General features: G+C 32.6%; 4 protein-coding genes across 11 annotated transcripts; 3 read left to right on the top strand and 1 right to left on the bottom strand.

Annotated features, from left to right (window-relative positions):
* The first annotated feature begins 2,324 nt into the window (after nt 1-2,324).
* Nucleotides 2,325-5,962, top strand: LOC110615948 (NDR1/HIN1-like protein 6). Of its 6 annotated transcripts, none has more exons than XR_006350821.1 (5): nt 2,325-3,597; nt 3,702-3,757; nt 3,855-3,903; nt 4,068-4,149; nt 5,911-5,962. XR_006350821.1 is itself a non-coding variant. In XM_043956949.1 (3 exons), exons 1-2 carry the CDS (start codon nt 2,858-2,860, stop codon nt 3,715-3,717), a joined length of 756 nt encoding a protein of 251 aa, XP_043812884.1. In that variant the 5' UTR covers nt 2,325-2,857; the 3' UTR covers nt 3,718-3,757; nt 3,855-4,007. The 6 variants fall into 6 exon arrangements, 3 of the variants coding, with proteins under 3 accessions (XP_043812884.1, XP_021613903.1, XP_043812882.1); XR_006350822.1 differs by having other exon boundaries at nt 3,851-3,903; XR_006350820.1 differs by having other exon boundaries at nt 3,702-3,903; nt 5,911-5,961.
* A 48-nt stretch (nt 5,963-6,010) lies between these two features.
* LOC122721236 (ubiquitin-conjugating enzyme E2 28-like) lies at nt 6,011-10,535 on the top strand. 3 transcript variants are annotated; one of them, XM_043956951.1, is made up of 5 exons: nt 6,011-6,166; nt 8,034-8,189; nt 8,483-8,610; nt 9,097-9,201; nt 10,146-10,535. In XM_043956951.1, exons 3-5 carry the CDS (start codon nt 8,500-8,502, stop codon nt 10,287-10,289), a joined length of 360 nt encoding a protein of 119 aa, XP_043812886.1. In that variant the 5' UTR covers nt 6,011-6,166; nt 8,034-8,189; nt 8,483-8,499; the 3' UTR covers nt 10,290-10,535. The 3 variants fall into 3 exon arrangements, with proteins under 3 accessions (XP_043812886.1, XP_043812885.1, XP_043812887.1); XM_043956952.1 differs by having other exon boundaries at nt 6,027-6,166; nt 8,047-8,189; XM_043956950.1 differs by lacking the exon at nt 8,034-8,189.
* A 2,729-nt stretch (nt 10,536-13,264) lies between these two features.
* LOC110615042 (ethylene-responsive transcription factor CRF6) lies at nt 13,265-14,594 on the top strand. Its single transcript, XM_021756750.2, has one exon. The coding sequence runs from the start codon at nt 13,433-13,435 to the stop codon at nt 14,345-14,347; it is 915 nt and encodes a 304-aa protein (XP_021612442.1). The 5' UTR covers nt 13,265-13,432; the 3' UTR covers nt 14,348-14,594.
* Nucleotides 14,595-19,357: 4,763 nt separating this feature from the next.
* LOC110616012 (arabinogalactan protein 16) lies at nt 19,358-20,116 on the bottom strand. Its single transcript, XM_021758309.2, has 2 exons — nt 19,826-20,116; nt 19,358-19,556 (listed from the first exon to the last, which is right to left on the bottom strand). The coding sequence occupies exons 1-2, from the start codon at nt 19,956-19,958 to the stop codon at nt 19,453-19,455; spliced, it is 237 nt and encodes a 78-aa protein (XP_021614001.1). The 5' UTR covers nt 19,959-20,116; the 3' UTR covers nt 19,358-19,452.
* Between the last annotated feature and the right edge of the window lie 1,346 nt (nt 20,117-21,462).

Here is a 21,462-nt window from a genome sequence, read left to right as displayed (position 1 = left end):
AAAAAATATATATTTTAAAAAAATAGATTTTGAAAGTAATTCTGTGAGATTTGATGTAATTATTTTTTTTTACAAGTGACACTCAAAATAAGAGCTATTATATAATATAACAATAATTTCATATAACATAGTGGTCAAAACTTTATATATAAAAAAAATTGTAATACCATTTTAATTTTATTTTATATTATAAAATATTTTTAATATTTAAAATATCAGCACAATTTTTTTAAATAAAATTTAAAAGTGAAATATGAAATAATTGATATAAAAAAATAAAAGTCTATTTAACAATATAGTAGCGGTTAATTATTATAGTAGTAAATAATTATTTAAATAATATTCAATTTAAAATTATAAAATATAATTTTTTTATAAATTATTTTTATAATTATTAAATAATAATATTTTAATTAAATTAAAATACTAAAAATAATTAGAACTAAAATAATACGACAGTAGCCCAGCCAGTGTTTGCTGTATTGGGCAACGGCACTACTCACTAGTTCTACAGCAATATTCGCTGGCATATGGCTGCAAGAGGAACTTGGACCTTGGTATTTCAGGAATCCAATGTACGACGCCCTTCTTTAATTCTAAGTTAATTTAGTAAATTCTATGCTCTTCGGGAGATTGTCGTGAGCCAAAACGACAAAGTATTAGATGACGGTAGTGAGGCTACTGTCCCACGTGGATGAACATGTAGCATTCAACTTCTTCATTTGGATCATCCCATTTATATGCCGACACCTGTCTCTGACTCCACACTCCTTCAGCCTTAGCTTGGACTCTTCCTGAAATTTGGAAATTCCTTTCCAATTTTCTAAGCTTAGGTTGGCTTCTGCAATAGTTAGAGATAATAATATTTAGTGTTTGAATTAAAATATCATTTTTATTATTTATTATTTAATAACTATATTTTTTTTTAAAGTAAAATTTTTTATTTTGTATTAATAAAATTTCAAATAGACAGAAATATCATTTCGAAAAAGAAATCATCATATTTAATAAATTTTTTAATTAAGGTATGAGCAGTTTTAGTGAAATAATGATAAATTTATTTAATAAAAATATTAATTTTAGAGTTTAATAAAAATTTATAATAATTTAGAATCAAATCTAGTTCATAAATATTTAAATTCAGATATTGAAGAGTTTGAATCACCTGCAAACAGTCCATAAGAATGCAATTATTAAAAGATAAAAATTCCGTCGCAAAAAGCAAATAGTGATGAAAAACTAAAGTTTCAACAATTAGCGACGTACCATTATCTTTCGAAAAATTAAAAATACCGTATTGAAATATATTTTCAGAGTTTTCCACGATAAAATCATAGTCAATAAAATCAACAAAACCGTAACCAATAAAATCTTAAATTTGAAACAAAACTCCATCAACTTGATAAAACCAACTAAAATTATCCAAACTTGATAGAAATCCTAGCGGAGCAAAATTGTCGAAATCATGTAGTCACAGGCTTGTCGGTCTCTAGTTCCGATGAACAGATACTCTGAGGAAATCACCCCAACCAAACTTGATATCTTCTTTCTTCAACCTTAGCTGCAAGTCACAGAAAAAGTTCCACATGACCCAGTTTATTATCTTTACCAAACTTCTTCCGCTGCCGAATGTCCAAATAAACTTTAACTCTCATAGGGTCTGACGACATAACTTATATCTCATTCCAAATAAGCAAGAATCGATTGTATAACCAAGAACCTCATTCTCTATATCTTCAAAATTAACATTATTAAAAAATCGAAACAAATATTTTTTATCTATAATTCCATAATAGATACTTCTCTAAAAGATGTCATAAATATGTTAAAAAAGTCTGCATATTCTGAAAATTGATTGGATTGTATGTGAGAAACATTCTCAGCATACAAAAATCATAAGTGACGATCGAAATATTCCCGAAACTCTTAATAAGGGAAACAACATCTTTTTCTTTATCGATAGTCAATAGATTCAGATCGTCTTTTATGGGGATGAAAAAAAAGAATTTAAAAAAAAAAATACAAAAATATCGAATCACAAACGAAACACTGAGAAAAACTTGCGTCGAAAGTCATGGCTATTCAGTCTTAGGAGCCCTACCATTAAAATCTTATCATTTTAATAACTATATTATTATTTATTATTTAGTAACTATGTTGTATAATAACTATATTATTATTTATTAAAATAGCAAGCCTAAAATAAGTTAGAGAATTTTACAGCCAGTAGGTATACTACTACCACTAGAACTACAACACCATACTAACTGCGAAAACCCTTCCCGCCATGTCAGCAAATAAATGCCGCTCGTGAATTTCGTCAATGTAAAATCCTATCATCGCCAGGTTTCCATAAGAGACAATGCTTCAATCTCTCTCTATCACAGCTCTTGCTGTGCATCTCCTCTCTCTCTCTATCTTCATATCTGCAATGACTTCCTCTTTGTGATTTGATTCCCTGAATTCGAGTTTGCTTTTTATTGATCATCTCGCGGAAATCTCCTTTTTTCTTTTTCTCAGATCCGAGGGTCGACCGTTGCATGCTGATATTGAAATCCAACCAGTCTCTGTAAGTGTTGGCATTTCTCTGTCAAACTTCTCTGCTGATTTCTTCCAGCCTTCTTCAATTCCCTGAAGACGTTTTCAATCCCATTCCAATTCTTCATTTGATTTTCCACAACTTTCTTTTTCTTTTTCATAATTTAGATAAAACTAAGATCAATTCATCAAAATCATAATTTTTTACTCGTTTGCATTCAAATCCAATTATTTGTCATAAATCTCTCCAATACCCATAAAATTCTCAGAAGCCCTTGAATTTCTGGTTTTAAGTTGATATCACAAGTCGAGATCATAAATGGCTGACCTACGGCAATCAACAAAACCAGTTCTTCAAAGACCTCCTGGTTACAGAGACCCGACCAATCCAGGCAGGCCGCCGGTCTCTAGACCACCACTTCGAAAAGGTGTCCTGCCACCTTCATTCCAGCCAAGGAGAAGTCGCAAAATCTTTGATACTCGTGTATGCTCGTGCATCATCTGCATTTTCTTGTTAATGATGTTATTCCTCCTAGGAATTCTGGCTGGGTTTATCTACCTCTGGTTCGATCCGAAATTCCCCGTTTTCCACGTCCAGTCATTTAAGATTCCCACTTTTGAAGTCAGTTCTAAACTCGACGGCACCTATCTAAATGCCGCGACGGTGGCGAGAATGGAGGTGAAGAACCCTAACTCTAGGCTAACTTATCGATACAGTGGGTACCAAGTAGACATGACACTGGGACATGGTCAGGAGACTGATTTGGGATCCACGACTCTTCCAGGGCTCATTCAGGTTAAAGGGAACACTACGAGTCTTAAGATTGAGACTCACGTGAAGAACCAGCTGATTGACGATGGGACGGCATCCAGGCTCAAGGCTCGGTTCAAAAGAAGGGACTTGGTGGTGAACCTGCGGGTGAAGACCAGCGTGGGCATGGTGGTGGTGAAAGGATTCGAGATAGGGATGCTAGGAGTGGATGTGTTGTGTGACGGTATAACCATGAAGGAGATCGACGGTGGTCATATGCCAAAATGTACTATTCGCACGCTCAATTGGTAAGAATTCTCCATTGTTTTTCTACTTCATTCCTCTGATAGTAATAGTGTAATTAAGAATTAAGATTATTAATAATGATTCCATTATTGTTGCTTGGCTGCAGGATCAACTTAAATTAATTGACCTTTTCTTTTGGTGTGTGGTGCATGGAGATTGATGGTAGAAAGATTGATGATACAATTTTACTCATTTTTATTTGAAAATAAAAGAGAAAAAAATGTAATATTTACAGAAAATATTCTTTCCTTTAAGGTAGGGATGGGGATGAGAAAGGAGACGGGAGATCGCATCGACAACAGTCTAACGTGGGTCCATGTCTAATCTCTGGTTCCTACTGTGATGTAATTGTGATGAGGACACAAACATAAAACAACATAAATTTAATTATTTGTTTAATTCTTTTGGTGGATGTGATTTGTTTTATTTTTATTTTATTCTATTATTTCTTTTCTTTTTCTTATCTTTTTAGTGAAGAAGGAAGAATCTCGTTCCAGCGGTGGGCCTGCGAATGCAAATGGGGTGGGGCTCTTGGATTCCTCATATATTGTCAGGTTGCCATTCTTGCATTACTATTATTATTATTATTATTTTTGTAAAAAATAAATAGAATTAATAATAAAAAAGAATTCAAAAGAAAAGCATCATACATCTTAGTTTATGTGATGGGGATTTAGGTGAGGTCATTACGGACTACTATAAGTAGCTGCTTCGTTAAGTTAGGATGGCAGGAGAAGGATGTGATAACCGCTTTGGGTGGATGATTGAAAATTTCTTCCTAACTTATGCATTAACTGTATGCCCGCACCTACCTGTTTAACCCGATCTTATTGAAACAAATGAAATCCGACCCAGTTTATAACCAGTTGACCATAATAATATTAATGACACGTTTATTTGGAGTAGTGACAGATTGACAATGGGTCTAATCCATGGCATGGAATTTGAGATGAGGTTTAAAAAGGTGGGGTGCAATGTTTCTATCAAGACAGCTATGAAAAATGGAAAAGGTTTGAAATGTTGTCTTTCTCTGATGATGTGCGTAAAATTTTACTGTGAGAAGGACTACACCTTTGTCTTGTATATAAAATTCTTCATGTCATGAGAAGGGTGGTAACTATATTCTACATATGAACAGTTGGATTTTAATTTTATGTCTAACCTCCCAAACAAATGCGCAGACATTCTTTGTTTCTTCGTTGATCCATCAACAACTGTTTGATCAGAAAATAAAAAATCAACGACAGGATAAACTGGAAAGAACAAAAAAAAGCCACTTCTTTCTTTTGTTATAAAAATTAAAAAGCTTAATGGATACAAATAAATGGATTTAGGAAACTATCTGGTTGTAAACGAGTATGCTCGAACTCCCTTCCCATCCCCTCTTTAATATTGTGTTCTCCATAAAATTAAAAGCTGAGTGGGATTTACTAATCAACTCTTTCCAAATCTGCAACTTTTTATTACAAATCTCCTTACCCTTCTCCCTCTTTACTTTCCTTTACCCTTCCTTTAATTACACTCTCCTCACCTCATCCAAATATAGTGTTAAATGGAGTTACAACTCTTCACTTACCTTTTTTTGCATCCTTCCTTTAATTACTCTCTCATTCAAACATAATGCTGAATGGAGTTACAACTCTATGCAGCTGAGAAAATGAATTCACAGAGAAATATAAACTAATACACCCAAGCCTTGCATGCACAATCACAAACAATGTAAATAAACCCATTATTAGAGAAATAAATATTAATAAGGTCGACCTCAGAATCCTATCAAATAATCACATTAGATCTGCTAATTTCCTCACAGAAAAGTTACATATAGCTGCAACTAGAGATGGATAGAGAGAGGCGCACTAGGGAAGGAAGCAGAATCTCCAGTATCCCAAGTAGAAAAAGATCACTGAGCAGGATTAGAAGGCTCAATTGTAAAAGAAAAGGGCAAGAAAAAACAGAAAATTTCTCTCAATATAGCTAAAGAGACTAAACTCAAATTCCATATACATATAAAGTAATTACAACTCTTCACTTGCTTTTTGCAACAAAACAAGCATCGTCTTCGATTTCAAAATTGAATTGTTTGTTAGCTATGCGCTAAAAATATTACATAAAATTAATTAAAATATAAATAAATAGATAATAATAATAGTTAAATACATAGTAGTCTTTTTTTCCTTGAAAATATTGGTTAATAAGAAAAAAAACTCTTATTAATTGAGCTAAGGCTTTATATTTTATTAATTAAATATAAAATATTTGATATTTATTTATTAATTTAATAAGATACTGGTGGTCTTTTGATAAACCTCTAGTGGGAGAAATGGTTGCAAAAGGGGGATGGTGGACCCCAAAGAAGGAAAGCCCCTGAATTTTTCTATCAACGCACTCTGCACACGTGCTCCTTTTTTACATCTCTCTGCGTACCTCTTTATCTCGACGGTTTCGTCAAGTTTGTTCTAAATTCTATCTCAATCAGAGACCAGTCTCGAGGTTTGCTCATGGCTTCTAAGCGGATCTTGAAGGAGCTCAAGGATCTCCAGAACGATCCTCCTACCTCTTGCAGTGCTGGTATGATCAATTCCTTTGTTTTTGTCATAATTCTAATGTATGTTCATTTACATTCTTACACCTCTTTGTGGTCATAAATCTCATCAGTCTCGACCTTTGATTTTTGTTATCTTTGGATTTCTGGAATTATGCTTGCTTTTGTTTGCTAGATTGTTTCTTATTTTACTATTATTATTAGGATTTTCTTTTTGTGGGAGGAGATGATTTTGTGCATGCCTGAGATATGGAAGAAAGTACAAGTACTGTTTCGAACGAATTCAATATTTCGAGTAGTTTGATTTATTCGGTCAATTATGGAGTATAAAACGTAGAAACGCGAGGCTGGATTGGCAATGTAAATGTCATGATGGATGCTGATGGTTAAAGCTTATAAAATTAACATTCTTCATGTGATTTGGTGGATTGCTCTTTGCCTGATGTAGCGTATGCTTGCTTGAGCTGTGAATCAAGCTATGTGGATATTGGATAAACGAATAACGTGTCAAATGATGCAATAATAACAAAATTTCGTTGCCTGGGTAATTACTACTGATGGGAGTGGAAGAAGAAAGAGACAGAGGAATGTGTGAAAAAATAAAGTAAGCAACTGATTTTTGGGATACACGTATGAATAATCTGTAGGAATCTGTGGTAGAAAGACACCCACTGGAACTTATTTGTGTGGAATGATACTTCCATTCTATTGGGAAATAAATAAATAATGAAAATAAAATCCTCCTTGCCTGCTGTCTTCTTTGACCAATGAATGTTAGGTCTACATCTTCTGTAACATTGCTTGCTACTATTATGTGTCTAATAGTGTGATATGATGGCTCACAAAGGTTTGTGAACAAATAATTTTTGTATGACAATGTTACATATAGGGGGAGTAAGTATAAGCAGAGGCAGAAAGAGAGGGAAGAGTAGTGACTGGAGAGGAGTTTGGTTAGTTGTTTTTGGAGAGATTGTTGACCTCCGAGAGGTAGCAAGGAGGTTGAGGAGCTGTTAATCTGTTAAGTAATTGGAGGGGCAACATGTCAAGTGGTATTTTAAGCGGAGAGAAGTTGTAAACAGAAGAATATGATGGATTATGAGAAATACCTACTGAACATCTCCATTCGCTTCTCTGAATCTTCTTTATCCTGTCTTCTTCTTCTTCTTCTTCTTCTCATCTCAACTATTCTTCTTCAAATCGTCTTCTCTTTTGCTCTTGGATCTCGGAATTGCTTATCTAAGAATCGTTTTTTTTTTCTATCTACTGTTACAGAAAAATGCATATTCTACTGAAGAGTTGACATAAAAGTGTATGTTTAACATGGTTAATGGGTTACTGAAGCTTTGGCTTTAAGCTGTATCCATTTATAATCCACGCATTGTCTAGCTGCATGGTCAATTTATGGCAATGGCAAGGTACACCTTGTCTTGTAACACTGGACTTACTATATTAACATGTATATTCTGTTGGGTTTTATTTTTCTCCCATGATTTGAAAGAGATCCTCTTTGGCAAGGGTGGGATGATAAACTCGCGTTTTTGGTCCTTAATATAGTACCATCTGAAGTATAAGAGAATTTAATATTTGTGCTTCAAACCATTTTATTTGAAATTAACCTCACTGATGCAATCTGGTTTATGTAGTGCTTGACAATAAACATTTTAGAAAATACTATATGTCTCCTTCTTTGGAAAGCTGTAAATTACTTTTTGTATTCAGTTGTCATTATATTTTGTTTATTGAAGTTCTTAGTAAATTACCTTTTGTATTCAATTGTCATTATATTTTGTTTATTGAAGTTCTTAAGTCCTATTTCTTTCCATTATTTTTTGCAGCATTGCAAGTATTATTTTTTCTGTGCTCCCCTTACCAGTCATACTCATTTCCTTACAGTTCGTTTTTATAGGAACTTGGTGAATAATCTTGTAACATTTAGGATTCTCTTCTTTCCCGTATTTTTTGTGGCTGCTGCTCATTTGGAAGCTTCGCCTTTGAAGAGTGCATTTGATGTCTCACATTGAGCATCCCATGGACTATAGAAACGATCTGGTTATTAGTGCTAGAACTTACTCACATCAATTATCTTCTAGTTTCTAGGCTGATTCTTGCCAATAGAGCGTGGTTATTGCCATTTTACGCTAATTTCATACAGTGCAGTGTGAATACATAGTCTGAGAATAGTTTCCTCACTGGGTATAACTGGATGGAACTTGGCATACAGTTTCACTCTCATTTCAATTGCAGCTAGTGTTAAATTTTTCCACCAAGTCATCTTCATATTCCTGATCATATTTCTTCCAGAATTGAAAGGATGAGAAATTCTTGGTCATTTATTTTGGCAGGCCCTGTAGCTGAAGACATGTTTCACTGGCAAGCGACAATACTGGGTCCTCCTGACAGTCCTTATGCGGGGGGTGTATTTTTAGTCACTATTCATTTTCCTCCTGACTATCCATTCAAGCCACCAAAGGTATGACATTATTTTTTTTCCCCTTTTCCTTCTTGCTGTGGACATGTGCTTGCTTCATAGATGACTTAGTTTACTCTTTGAAATGTATATTTAAGTCTCATCCTCCCTGTAATTTTCTGTGTAAAGCTTGTGTAAAGTTTTCGGTTTTGGTAAAGATTCGTGTCAACAATAAACTATTGAAGTTTTACAGAGAACAAGAAACCCCAAAACCCATACTTAACAAGACACTGTAAAAAACAGTTTTCTTTATAAGTTCTAAACTAGTGAAGTTAATAAGATACATAGACATGATATTGTTGCAAATTTCATCTTATTTTGTGCCTCCCTCTCATAGCTTTGGACATTCTGTTTACTGATATGATGAAAAGTCTGCAGAGTTGTCAAGCTTGTGACTGCAAAAACTCGCTGCATTGAGAATCCAGTATGTATTATATATAGATTTGTTGGATCTTAACGGACTTTTTCTGATCTCTCTGTTTCTTGCAGGTTGCATTCAGGACAAAGGTTTTTCATCCAAATATCAACAGTAATGGCAGCATTTGCCTCGACATTCTAAAGGAGCAGTGGAGCCCTGCCCTGACAATATCTAAGGTTCTAACCTCTTACCAACTTCTTAATACCTAATTCCATGTGGTTTGAATGTCTGTCACGAAAGATAAGCATGGCCATGGAACAGTGATGTAGGACAAGGAAGACGAAAGGCAAATTAAGGAAAAAATCCTCAGGAAAAAACGAGAACACATTGTCAATCATATTATTTCATATAATTATCATAATCCAAAGCTGCTAATAGAAAATTAGTCTTATTTATAGAGCTTATGAAACTAATCAAATTAGGAATAGAAATCATATTTTAAATCTAATTAGGAATATTAAATAACATAAACTAGGAAATAAAAAATAATAATAATAAAGGCCAAAAATAATAAAATTCTAAATAATTAAACCCTAAATTTTCCCAATTCTACAATAAATAAATTCCTAAATTTAATAGGACCCTTGTTTTCCCATACTGCATTAGAAACTATGGTTAGCGCTGATATGTTGGCCAAATTTACTGGACTTTTGAATAAGGGACCTCACGTACTCGTTGTGCACACAACTCTCTGCTTGGCGTAATGATCTGTAAGAATTTGTTATTCTTAATGCATGATCTATCATGTGTTGAAGTTTGTTCTAATAGGGAAATAACAAATATGGGATTGTCTGTTATTCCATCCATTTAATTTCAGTCCAGAGCCTTTGGTGATGGCTATGCATCTGATCAATTAATTCCAGTGTAGCAATTAAATTAATCCGATGTTTTCTTTGCCAAAAAGCATAAATTAAGTATTCAGATTAAAATCTTATCTCAAAATGTGTGAACTATAATAATTTGCCTTCTCTTCGTGCCTGTCTTTTTGGATTTCGATGGAGTCTATGTTGCATCAGCACTTTCATTTGTTGAGTACTTGAATTTTCGTGAAGTTTCACTCCGTATTACTGCATTGCTGTTCTTTAAGTAGGTGGGAAGGTTTATTCCCTTGTTTTTTCAGGTATTGCTCTCTATACGTTCCCTGTTGACGGATCCAAACCCAGATGATCCTTTGGTGCCAGAAATTGCTCATATGTACAAGACAGACAGGGCCAAGTACGAAGCAACTGCTAGGAGCTGGACTCAGAAATATGCCATGGGCTAGTGCTCTGCGTTTGAGAGATTTTAGGATATCAAACATTGTTAATGTACAAATGATGTGATCCGATTTGCTCTAGCTACGAACAAGTTCAGAATAGATTTTTACCGTTCACCCCATGAAAACAAGAGGTTTCTAATATATCGGTATCATGGTATGGAAGATGATGCTGAATTGTGAAAGATTTTTAGTTGTTGAATATTACCATTTGTTTATTTATAATCTTTATCCTAGAAGATTTAAATGTGTGCACATAGGCGCTCATGTTGGGGAAACTATTCAGCACATCTTGCATATGTTCTCCCTTCCTCTCAAAAAATTACTTTATTCTCCATAATTTAAGGAAAAATTAATATTATGTGAGTGAGATTATACATACATGTATATTGGGTGTATTGTAAAGTTTGATCTTATTTTGGCATGATACTTTATAAGCCAATTTTCCATAAATGGGTAGGAAATATTTTGCCATGCTCGCTACACGTTCTGATCATTTTGCTCATTTCAATTCCTCATAAATTAATTAGCGCATAGCGTTATATGCTTGCTTTGATTTAAGGTTCTAGAAATGCTCAATGAAAAAGAACCAACTTGTTGGGTTTTGGCACCCATTTTTTGTTTTTTGTTTTTTGTTTTTATTAGGAAAGTGGTTAGGTTGGTAAAGGTGAATTATTTTTTTTTTAAATTATAATAAAACCCCAGTCAATGTTGAAGTCGCCGCTTGTTATCAGATTAGATACAGCAGGCGATGGTGAATATGAAGTGATGTTTTTATTATTTGAAAAGAAATAAGAAAAATAAATGGTTGTAAAGAGTACAGCATTTATTGTGGATTGTATGAAAATAACTTGGGAAGGAAGATAGTTGGTTAATTATGGTAATTTATGCGTCCGTGGTTCACTATGCTTTTGCACTTATTATAGCAGAGTGGAGAATAGCTTGGTCCATTGCCAGCAATTATAGCCTGCGTGTTAATAAGTCTTGTTTCGGTAATTTTATAATGAGTCTTTACTATTACTAAACATCACTAACTTAAAACGCAAGCATTTTGGTTTTCTTCGTGCAACTCTATTTCAACTTCATGTGGTCTTCCATACAATAATTGAACCACTGCAATAAGAGTAATGAATTTTCTAAAATCTTAATAAGAATATTTTTATATTCTATTATTTAAAAAAAAAAGTAAAATGGAAGATCAATAAGTTTAAGAAATTGCAGTCCCTTGGCCCAATAATAAATTATTTAATAAGTCATAACAATTAAATGCTTTATTGGTTTTATTTGAGGCACTACTATTGCAATGAATTCAATTTCAATAGAGCATTCATTTTGGAAAAAGAATAAATAAATGACTACTTTTTTTTTTTGACAAATTTGGTGAAAATGTTATATATATATATATATCATTTTAATAATACCTCATATAAGTAAATAGAAAATTAGATGATAAAATATTCAGTTTAATACAACTGAAAACAAATTGATTGCATGCTGAATTTTTAAAATAAATAAATATGTGTTAATTTGGTATGTGGAAAAAAAAAAAAACTTCATATAGAGTTTTTTTTTTTTTTAAAAAAAACAAACAAATTAAGTAAGGTCACGTGAAGGAAGTGAGCAACTGACAAAAACAAATGAAGCGGTCATTTTCCTTTCAAGCTTTCATAGGCTACAGTCTTGTCCCCCAAGGCACTAACTGTACGCTCCACGTCAAACAAATTATAAAATACACACGTTTACATAAACTAAATTTCCCTTCAAATTATGTTTTTAAAAATAATAAAATTTATATTTTATTACTAAGTAGGCACATTATTTAATCAATAAATTATAAAATTAAATAACTGTAAATTCACCTTTTCTTATAAAAAATTAAATTTCAAATCATAGATTAAACAAAATTAGCTAAGAAAAACCTAAAATGAAATTCCGCCTCGAAGAATTTGAGAAGAAAAAATAAAGCGCCGACTTTTTAAATAATAATAATAATAATAATAATAATAATAATAATAATAATAATAATAATAATAATCAACCCAGTCAACACGTGGAATTAAATTGCACAGGCGAGAAAACATAAAAGGACAAATTACTTGTCGATGCTTGATTGACAAGGAAAATTAGATATTGGACTAACACATATAAAATCAAATTACTAAATTAATTAAACAAAAATACTTCAACGGTCAATCAACGTTCTGTTATGTCTGTGACCCAACGATATCACCAACGTTAGCAACAGACGGGGTCAGGTTTCTCCATCACGCGTGACGTCACATGACGTTACACATACCACTAATATACATGAGAGAAATGTTATCTACACAGGGCCATTCAAATTGCTGTTTCTCACCGCCTGTCATAAGAGGCTGACCAACTATCATTGTTAATTGCTAATTTGACGTGTCAATTTTTGCATGACATTGGACGGCGTTAGCGCGTGGGAGTAGAAATTGTTGCTTGTGAACCAAGCACTGTCACCGGCCAAGAATCAAGCTTGTTAAACGGGAGGGATCCACGGCGATCACCGGAATCTCCGATTATAACCAATTAATTTTTAAAAATTACATCTATATGAAATTTACTTACTATTTTTATATATTTTAATTAATTAGTTTTATTTGAACACATACATTTCACGTGGATATATGTTTAATTTACAAATTAAAAATTTTATTGAATAAAATTTCAAAATAACATCGTAAAATACAATTATAATGTTTGACATTATTATTAATTTATTTATTTATTAAATAAAATTTTAAAAAGAAATTTTTTATATTTTTATTATATATGTTAATTTTATATGAATAATTACAATCAAAATATTTTTAAAATAAAAAATTGACATTAAAATTCAATTATTATAAATTAACTCAAAATATAATATAATATAAAAATAAGGAATAATTTGTTTTTTTTTTTTTAAAATCTGTTTAAAAAGTCAGGCCATCTAGGATCCTCCTATAAAACAGCGATTTTCAGCCTTTTTGACTCATCCCTGTAACTGAAAACCCCTCTTCTCTCTCCTTGTTTCTCTCTCTCAGCACTGAGCTTGCTTCTCCCTTCTCACTCTCTCCCTCTCTGTTTAATGCTATTCCTGAAGCTCCTCGCACACCATTTCCATCCTTATCCTTTGACCATCGGAGATGAAAACCTCGTCGGTCAAGTACACCGAGCACAAGAAGGTCACTAATAAGCTCGTTAAATGCAATGACTCCAACTCCACTAGAGTAGTTCGGATTTATGTCACAGATGGCGACGCAACGGATTCCTCCAGCGACGAGAATGACAACTTTATATCTACCCATCAACGGGTCAAGAAGCATATTAACGAGATAAGAATTGAAGATTGTGTGGAATATGCCACTGGAAGAGCATCATCGGATAATTCAAAATCAAGATTTAACAAGCAGATGCTAAGGAAAAACACCAGGGACCAGCGGTATTATCCAGAGGGTAAGAAGTACCGTGGTGTTCGACAAAGGCCGTGGGGAAGATTTGCAGCTGAGATCAGGGATCCTTTCCGGCGAACGAGAGTATGGTTAGGAACGTTTGACACTGCGGAGGAAGCTGCCATGGTTTATGACAGGGCTGCAATCAAGATCAAAGGGTCAAACGCTCTCACTAATTTCATAAAACCACCCGTGAGAACTTCTCCCCCAGATTTTGATATTGCTGCAAGTTCTGGGTATGATTCTGGTATGGAGTCTCACAGTCTGAGTTCTCCGACGTCCGTTCTTAGATTTCAATTCACAGAAGAAGTTGGGAATGAGCCACAAGTTTTGAACGGTAATGTGAGCAGACCAGTCGGAGAGATGAAAGAGAAAAAGTGGGATTGGAGATTAGATCAGGGAATAGAGGAAAAGGAATGGAGACCCATACAGTGTGTAAGGGAAGAGGACCCAACTGATAATTGCTTTGAAGAGTTGGTGGATATTGAAAATTATGCTCCGATACTTTTGGATGAGTATATAATACCTGATACAGTTTTAACAAAGGATTTTGTTGATGTTGATGGAGATTTTGGGTCATGTTTATGGGACCTAGATGAATACTTCTGAGAGCTAAAGCTAAGCTTGCGAATTTCGGAGACCCAAGTATTGGTAAATTCCGAGTGGAGTTTTGGATACTTTGCTTGCATTATTATTTAATTTTCTTTTTAATTTATGTTGGAAGTCTGTGCATGAGTGTGCAAAGTATTGCAGTGCAAATACCTGTAAATTTGGTCTTAATTATTATTATTTCTTGCTCTTTTGTTGTTTCAAAATTCAGTGTTTAAGTATTGTTGAATGATTTTGTTGGTTTTAATTTGGCTATTAAAATTGATGGTTGGTAAGATATTCTCTTTGCTTGTGTTGGCACTGGCGCGGGGCGGGGACTCAACAAGGCCGCGCTGCCAAGTGGCTAAAGTGGTTTCCATGATCAGTGGTTGGACGCTTTGGCCACTCGATGACCATATGCTCTCCTCTTTCTGCGATTTTATGAGTCTTTCTTTTCAACTCGAGACTCAAAACCCATTACCCATTGCCAATATGTTTGTTCAGCTTTTCTTTCTCTCTGAAATATCATGGGCCACTCTTTAAGGTATTCATATTCTGTCTTTAAATAAATATTGCTTCCTGTAAAAGTATAATGGCAGAATTTCTAAGAATTAGGTACAGACTAAGTATCATCCAAATAAGTTCTATTGGAATTTCTTTGTATTAATTCTGTTTGCTAATTTTCTATAGAATAAATTGTCAGAATTTGAAAATTTCTTAATCTTTAAGTATATTTATAGATATAAATGTGGTAGTGATTACGAAGTTTAGAATTTAAAAAAAATAATGTGGGGAACGGGACCCACAATGTATGGAATTGTTATGCGTGGTCCACTGACATTGGACAAGTGGGGTGTTAGTTGAACATCATTTCCATTGGCAAACTGGCTTCTATTGGGATGGAAATGAAACACATTGCTGTGTATTGGGCACGAGAAACTACGGCGGAAAAAGTCTTACAAAGCAGCGCATCTCGGCAACTGTGAATACAGAATAGGAGCATTGAACAGGGCCACATTGCCTTTGAGAGAAATCCCGGCGTGCTTGAATTCCCCCGGCCAGGAGTGCAGAGTGGTGTGTCTTTTCCTGTGGTCAAAGATTATACAAAAAAGTTTAGAGATGATAATTTGTCATTGCAGGCTTTTATTACAGTTTATGTGAAGGAGAAGTTTCAAAAAAATACAGACCCACTTGCAACTTGCAAGCCTGAATCAGAATCAGACCCACTTGCAAAATTCCAAGCTTCTCTTCCTTTTTCGTTTTTCCCCCAAGTTTGATGTATGGGTAACAAATAACGATGACAAAACCAAACCCTCATTTTGTTTAATTGCAGTATTTGTCTGATAGGTCCCCACGTCTGCTTTTCTTGACGCCCAATCAAGAAATTCATTAGCCCACCTGATGGTCAAATGATTTATTAATGAAAATTTCTCCTACAATATTCTGATGATTTGATCTCACATGTAAAACGTAGTACTCGTAGGCTGGGCAGCCACATCTTTGTGAAACACCTAATCGTGTTACAGCTGTGGACTACCTCAGTTTCCTTCACAACTTTGAAACCCCAACCCCATGGATGCAATTCTAAGAAATATCGGTTGATTTGCATCATTTTATCATGCTGAACGACAACTTTTGAGGTTCAATTAATTATGAAGCAGTCATTTGTCAAGATTTGGTCCGTTGAACCTGCAAACCAGCAAGATAAAGCTGGAGCTGAGTACCAACTACGGTCCAAAAAAATCCCAGCACCAGTAACTTACCAGTGACAGGACAATAAAATCACGCCCTGCTTTCATGTTTCGTACGTTTGAATAACCGTTTCGACACTATTCGGCGCCCGCTGGTGCACGTAAATTTCGACAAATTGCATTTACTAGGTGAAACTGTGGCTTGTTTAACTATTTAATAAATTACTGTTGAATGGATTAATATGTTTATGAATTTCGATGAACTGTATTTACTCAATAAAATGATGATTAAGTATTTAATAGGTAAATATTTTAATTTAAATATTTAGTCAATTAATTTTAATTAGTATAATTATATATTCTTCCAAAGAAAAAAAAGGAATTTGTAGGTAAAAAGTGAATAATAAAGCCAATAAATAATGATTATAAATGGCCAATATATTTAAAACTTATAAAAGAAAAAAGAGAATATAAAAAATAATTAAAAAAATGGAGGAGGGAGAACTTTTTGACTCCACGTGAATAACATGTGATATGCCTCTTTTTTTTTTTTTTTTTTCTTTTTTATCGTAGGTTTGCTTAGGATTTTTGCCCATTCGCATACGAATGTATACTATACGGTGAGTGGGGTATGTATTTGGTGCAGTGAAGGCCACCGACACCGTTTCAGATGATGAAATCTAGTGGGGCAATGTGCATGATATATTTGGAGTGTGGGCGCAAGGCAATACTAATATACCTTTTCAAGTTGTCTTCTTCACAGATGATCCGTGGGTCCCATACGTCCCCACTTTTTCTTTTCTTTTTTTGTAGCAATGGCATACTGATGGTTGAATTATAAGCATGATTAGCATAGGTTGGGCTGTCTCCTCTCCCACGTCTTCATTTCATAACTTTATAATTATTAGGTTTTAAAACACTCCCTTTTATTCAATATAACTCTAAATAATAACAATACAAGATAATTTTTATTTAAATTAAATTTACCATAGATTTTATTTAATTTTTATATAAATATTACCATATTATTATATTTTTGGGGGGGTTGAGTATGAAGGAAAATAGCCCAGCTCACTGTGGTCATGAAGATAATGAGAGTTGGGTCCATTGTTAATAATAATAACTCATCTCTTAAAGGATTGGGATAATATTCTCTAATTGGGAGAAAGATTTTCTTTTGTAGTTTAAGGATTGGGATACTCTCTCATTATAGTTGGGCCCAATGCATCTTCATTCTAATTAAAATTTTCAGTTAAAATTAAAAAAAATTATATAAATGTGCAAATAAATCCACCACATCCTGGGGAGCGCAATTCTCACCATTCAGGATATAATTTTTTTTTTTTTCAAATCCAAAATGGGGAAACCAAATTCGGAAATACCCAAAATAGGATGATGCCTGCAAATGGTCCTAGGAAATCTATCTACCTTCAGGATCATGAAATCGAAAAGATAATTCAAGGCCTGTTTCGGCTATTTGTAGTTTTTGATGGAGTGGAAGGGGAACCTCGGCTTTCGACCATGGGCTTATTGATGAAAAGGAGTTTTTACTTGTATTAGGTCTATTTCGACTTATAATATGTATTTCAGTCTAGATAATTTTTTTTTTACTTTTTAAATAAAAAATAATAATATGTACATTTTAACTCACTTTTCAAACTCATTACAGGGGATGACTAATCGCGAATAAAAGAAGTTAGTGATGTACTTTTTTACAGCTACATCAATATTATATATGTTGTGCGAATAATGTAGAAATATTTATATCGGTATGATTTTCGAAATTTAATATTTTTTTATATTTTTTATAGATTTTTAAATGCAGTGTGCATAATAAATAAACGTTATTTATCTTTTTCTTACAGATATCGGTTTGATTTTGCACCAACTGGGCACAATTTAGACTTTTTTCAATTTTCAAGCCACAGTTTACTTTCAACTACAGGTGGATTGCCACCTCCTTATACATTCAGATGACTACGATTTAAGTTGGTAGTTAAATGCAAAATGACTCGGCGTAGGGGGAAATAAATAGTCGCCTCCAGCGGAAATAAATTGGGCCCAACAAACTTTTTTATATTTGGGCCTTCTCGTGATATATGGCTATTGCTTGTCCACCATGTTTCCGGAATAAATAGTCGCCGGTTATTTTTGTTTGTCATGAGATATTGACCCTTTCCTTTAGTGATATTGGGCTATATAGCCTTTTTTATCTTGAGCCTACATAATTTGGGTTGTATATCTGATTTTGGCCCCTTTTAATAAATCTCAATATCTCCTGATAAACAAAAATAACCGGCGGCGCTTTTCTCTAGTTTTCTTCTTCTGGCTGGGTTATGCAATACGGCTCGGATGGTACCATGTAATCATGTATAGTAGGGTTTATGTTTTTGTGCTGTTGGACATTATATTTGATAAAAAAAGAAACATATAGTGTCCATATAAAATCACCCCTTCATTGTCTAATTTCTCCCACCCATCCAACCGACAGGTGGGAACAAATCTCACACCAGCCACAAAGAAGAAAGATAAAGGGCATATGAAGTGTGAAGCATCAGTGGTGGAAATGTGCCAATCTAGTCCAATTTCTGCAGTAGTGTTGGCTCGTTTGTGCTCTGGGCCCTGGAGAATTTACACTCGTCCGCCATTGCATTATCTTTTTGGGAAAATGTATTGGAATCCGAAATTCTTACTGGCGTCAGAACTTTTAGTCTTTGATGAGTTTGGATAGTTGGAATGGAGTTAGCATTCTGTTGATTTAACTTCAGAATAATTCTAACAGAAAAAGGTGAGACAGCTCAGGGAAGAGCGCATGATTGTGCTAGTTTGTCAATTGGGTATGAGGAGATAACCATATGCCCTTCTGTTGGGATAGTAGCTTCATTCTCAACTGTCCATTGGGAAACAACACGGATATTGCAAAACAACATTCACCCAAATAGACTTAAATATCATTTTTGACATCCTCTTCACCCACGAGCTGCCACATGTTCTATTTGAATTTTGAAATGCCATTACTGTTTTGTGATATTTCTTCTAAACGATACAATATATCAACAGAATCCTATAATCAAGCAATTCCTTTTCTACGATCTAAAATATTGCTGCCATGCATGATATGTATAGCTTTTTATTTACCGAGTTCTTCAGCTAAGCATTTCGGCAAAATGAACACGCAGAATTAATGAAAGTGCAGGATACTGAACTTAGAAATGGTTATATATATATGAGAAATGGATTCCAATTCACTTAACATCATTAGAACAAGCAAAGAGACTAAAACATAAAAAAATTAATACGAAAAGAATGGAGAATTGGGAGAGCAAAAGAGAAAGAAAAATACAAGTAATCATCCTCAAATTTAAATGAAATCCTTAAAAAGTTTTAGTACAATACTAGTAAATAAATAAAATAAAAGAGGTTCTAAAAGCAAATTCAGAAGAAGCTGTAGGAGGAAGCATCTAGTGGATGAATAAGGTATGTGAGCACCAGGGCAACCAGCATCAAAATGTAGGCGATTCCTTGATCTATAGAAGTCCCTGTAATGCAGCAAATTTAACCAACATTTCACGAAACTTTAAAATAATTTTTAGTTTTAAAACAAAATTGAGCACTTAAATGTAGGCATTACATTACAGGATTCACAAGTGAACAATCCCATTGAATGGAGAAGAAAACGGTTTATATGATTTCAGATCTAGGAAAAAACAAGTGTGGAGAAAGTAAAAAAAAAAAGAAAGAAAGAAAGAAAGAAACCAGCAACAGATCTAGCAAATACAGAATAAAAGAAAAAAAATGGTGAACTTACCATCGCTGGTAGGAGCAGGAGCAGGAGCCTGAGCCTGAGACTGAGCCCGAGCAGAAGGCGAAAAAATCAGGAAAACAAGAGAGAAAACAACAAAAAATCCGAGGAGAGATCTTGAGGAACCGCAAATTGCCATTTTGTTTTTAACTAAGTTTGAGGAGAAAGAATGTATGCTATGTTAGCTAGAAAGAGAACTGAGGTGGGGGAGGGAGAGAGAGAGAGAGATATCAGAGGAGATTCAAGAGAATGGCGAAGAGGAAGAAACTTAAAGCCAGCCAACAGTCAAATAATAAGCTAGGTTTTATTTTATGCTGTTTCATTTTCAAATTTAAACCAATTTTGTTTAGATTTTTTTTTCTTGAGAATCACCTTGTTTAGATGTTAATTTCTCTTTTTTTGAAACTAGATATTAATTTATTTACTAACATTTTAATAGATTGCATATTTTTTAAGAATAAAATACTTCATAACAGAACAATAAACCAATCACATAGATATTGTATTTATATACATTAAAAATTAAGAAAACTATTATTTTTCTTCTAACAAAAAAGAAACTATAATTTTTAATCCAATTGTATAATAAAAAATAGTAATATATTAAAAATATAATGTAAATTTTAAAACTTTCGCTATATTAACGATAATTTTTTGATGAGTGATGGGGAAACCTAATTTTATTTTGTCATGTATTAAAAATAAAATTCTGAAATTCATATCAAATTAACAAAAAAAATTTATATGAATAAAATTTTACGAATTAAATCAATTTGTTGACATGAAAGTTTTTAAATTTTTTTGAATAATTTAACATATTATCCATATAAACACTATTTAATTTTATTTATATTTAAATCTTTTTCAAAAATAATCAAACTCATAACTTATTCAACTCATTAAATAATATAATCAGTATTTTTTTTTGAATTTAAAATTTATTTTCATAAATTAAAATTTTAATATATAATTAAATAAAATCACTTTATAATAATAAAAAGTAAGTGTATAAAAATAAATTAAATGATAAGTGAATACTTATTTTATAAATAGTTTGAAAAAAAAACTTACACGTGAAGTTGAAACTTTATATTAAAAGTAAATTTTTTAAATTCAAAAAAATAAAAAATACAGTGCTATTGATGTAAAAATATTATTTGGGATTGTGATTTTATTTATATGATAATTATTCTCAAATTATTTTTAAAAAATTTATTAGTTTATTTCTATATTAAAATCACTAAATAGAATATCTCTATAAAATTAAATTATTTAATAATTTATTAAAATAATAATTAATCACTTTATTTTAGCTTTATTCAATAAAACTAAATAGTATATATTACTAGTATATATATTTAAATTTATATATATTAAATAATATGTATAGTTAAAATTATTCAATAAAACTAAATAGTATATATTATTAGTATATATATTTAAATTTATATATATTAAATAATATGTATAATTAAAATTATATGGAGTAAATAATATAAGTATTTAAAGTATATTAATTATTTTTTTTAAAAAAGAATAAAAAATTTTAATTTTATAGAATATAAAAATATTTTAATCGAATAATTTTTAAATAGAAACTAATTAATAATTTATTTAAAAATTTAAGAACATGATTTTTTTAT

Source organism: Manihot esculenta, chromosome 5, assembly GCF_001659605.2.
Source record: "Manihot esculenta cultivar AM560-2 chromosome 5, M.esculenta_v8, whole genome shotgun sequence".
In the NCBI taxonomy this organism is placed as follows: domain Eukaryota; kingdom Viridiplantae; phylum Streptophyta; class Magnoliopsida; order Malpighiales; family Euphorbiaceae; genus Manihot; species Manihot esculenta.
Note: the sequence above shows the minus strand (reverse complement) of the source record. Positions and strands in the feature narration are given on the sequence as shown.

Excerpts from the sequence above, each read along its gene's own strand:
- LOC110615948 (XM_043956949.1), top strand. The coding sequence starts at position 2,858 with ATGGCTGACCTACGGCAATCAACAAAACCAGTTCTTCAAAGACCTCCT.
- LOC122721236 (XM_043956950.1), top strand. The coding sequence starts at position 6,097 with ATGGCTTCTAAGCGGATCTTGAAGGAGCTCAAGGATCTCCAGAACGAT. Across the intron at positions 6,167-8,482 it reads TCCTACCTCTTGCAGTGCTG|GCCCTGTAGCTGAAGACATG; the intron begins GTATGATCAATT and ends TTATTTTGGCAG. Across the intron at positions 9,202-10,145 it reads CTGCCCTGACAATATCTAAG|GTATTGCTCTCTATACGTTC; the intron begins GTTCTAACCTCT and ends TTGTTTTTTCAG.
- LOC110615042 (XM_021756750.2), top strand. The coding sequence starts at position 13,433 with ATGAAAACCTCGTCGGTCAAGTACACCGAGCACAAGAAGGTCACTAAT.
- LOC110616012 (XM_021758309.2), bottom strand. The coding sequence starts at position 19,958 with ATGGCAATTTGCGGTTCCTCAAGATCTCTCCTCGGATTTTTTGTTGTT. Across the intron at positions 19,557-19,825 it reads TCCTGCTCCTACCAGCGATG|GGACTTCTATAGATCAAGGA; the intron begins GTAAGTTCACCA and ends GCTGCATTACAG.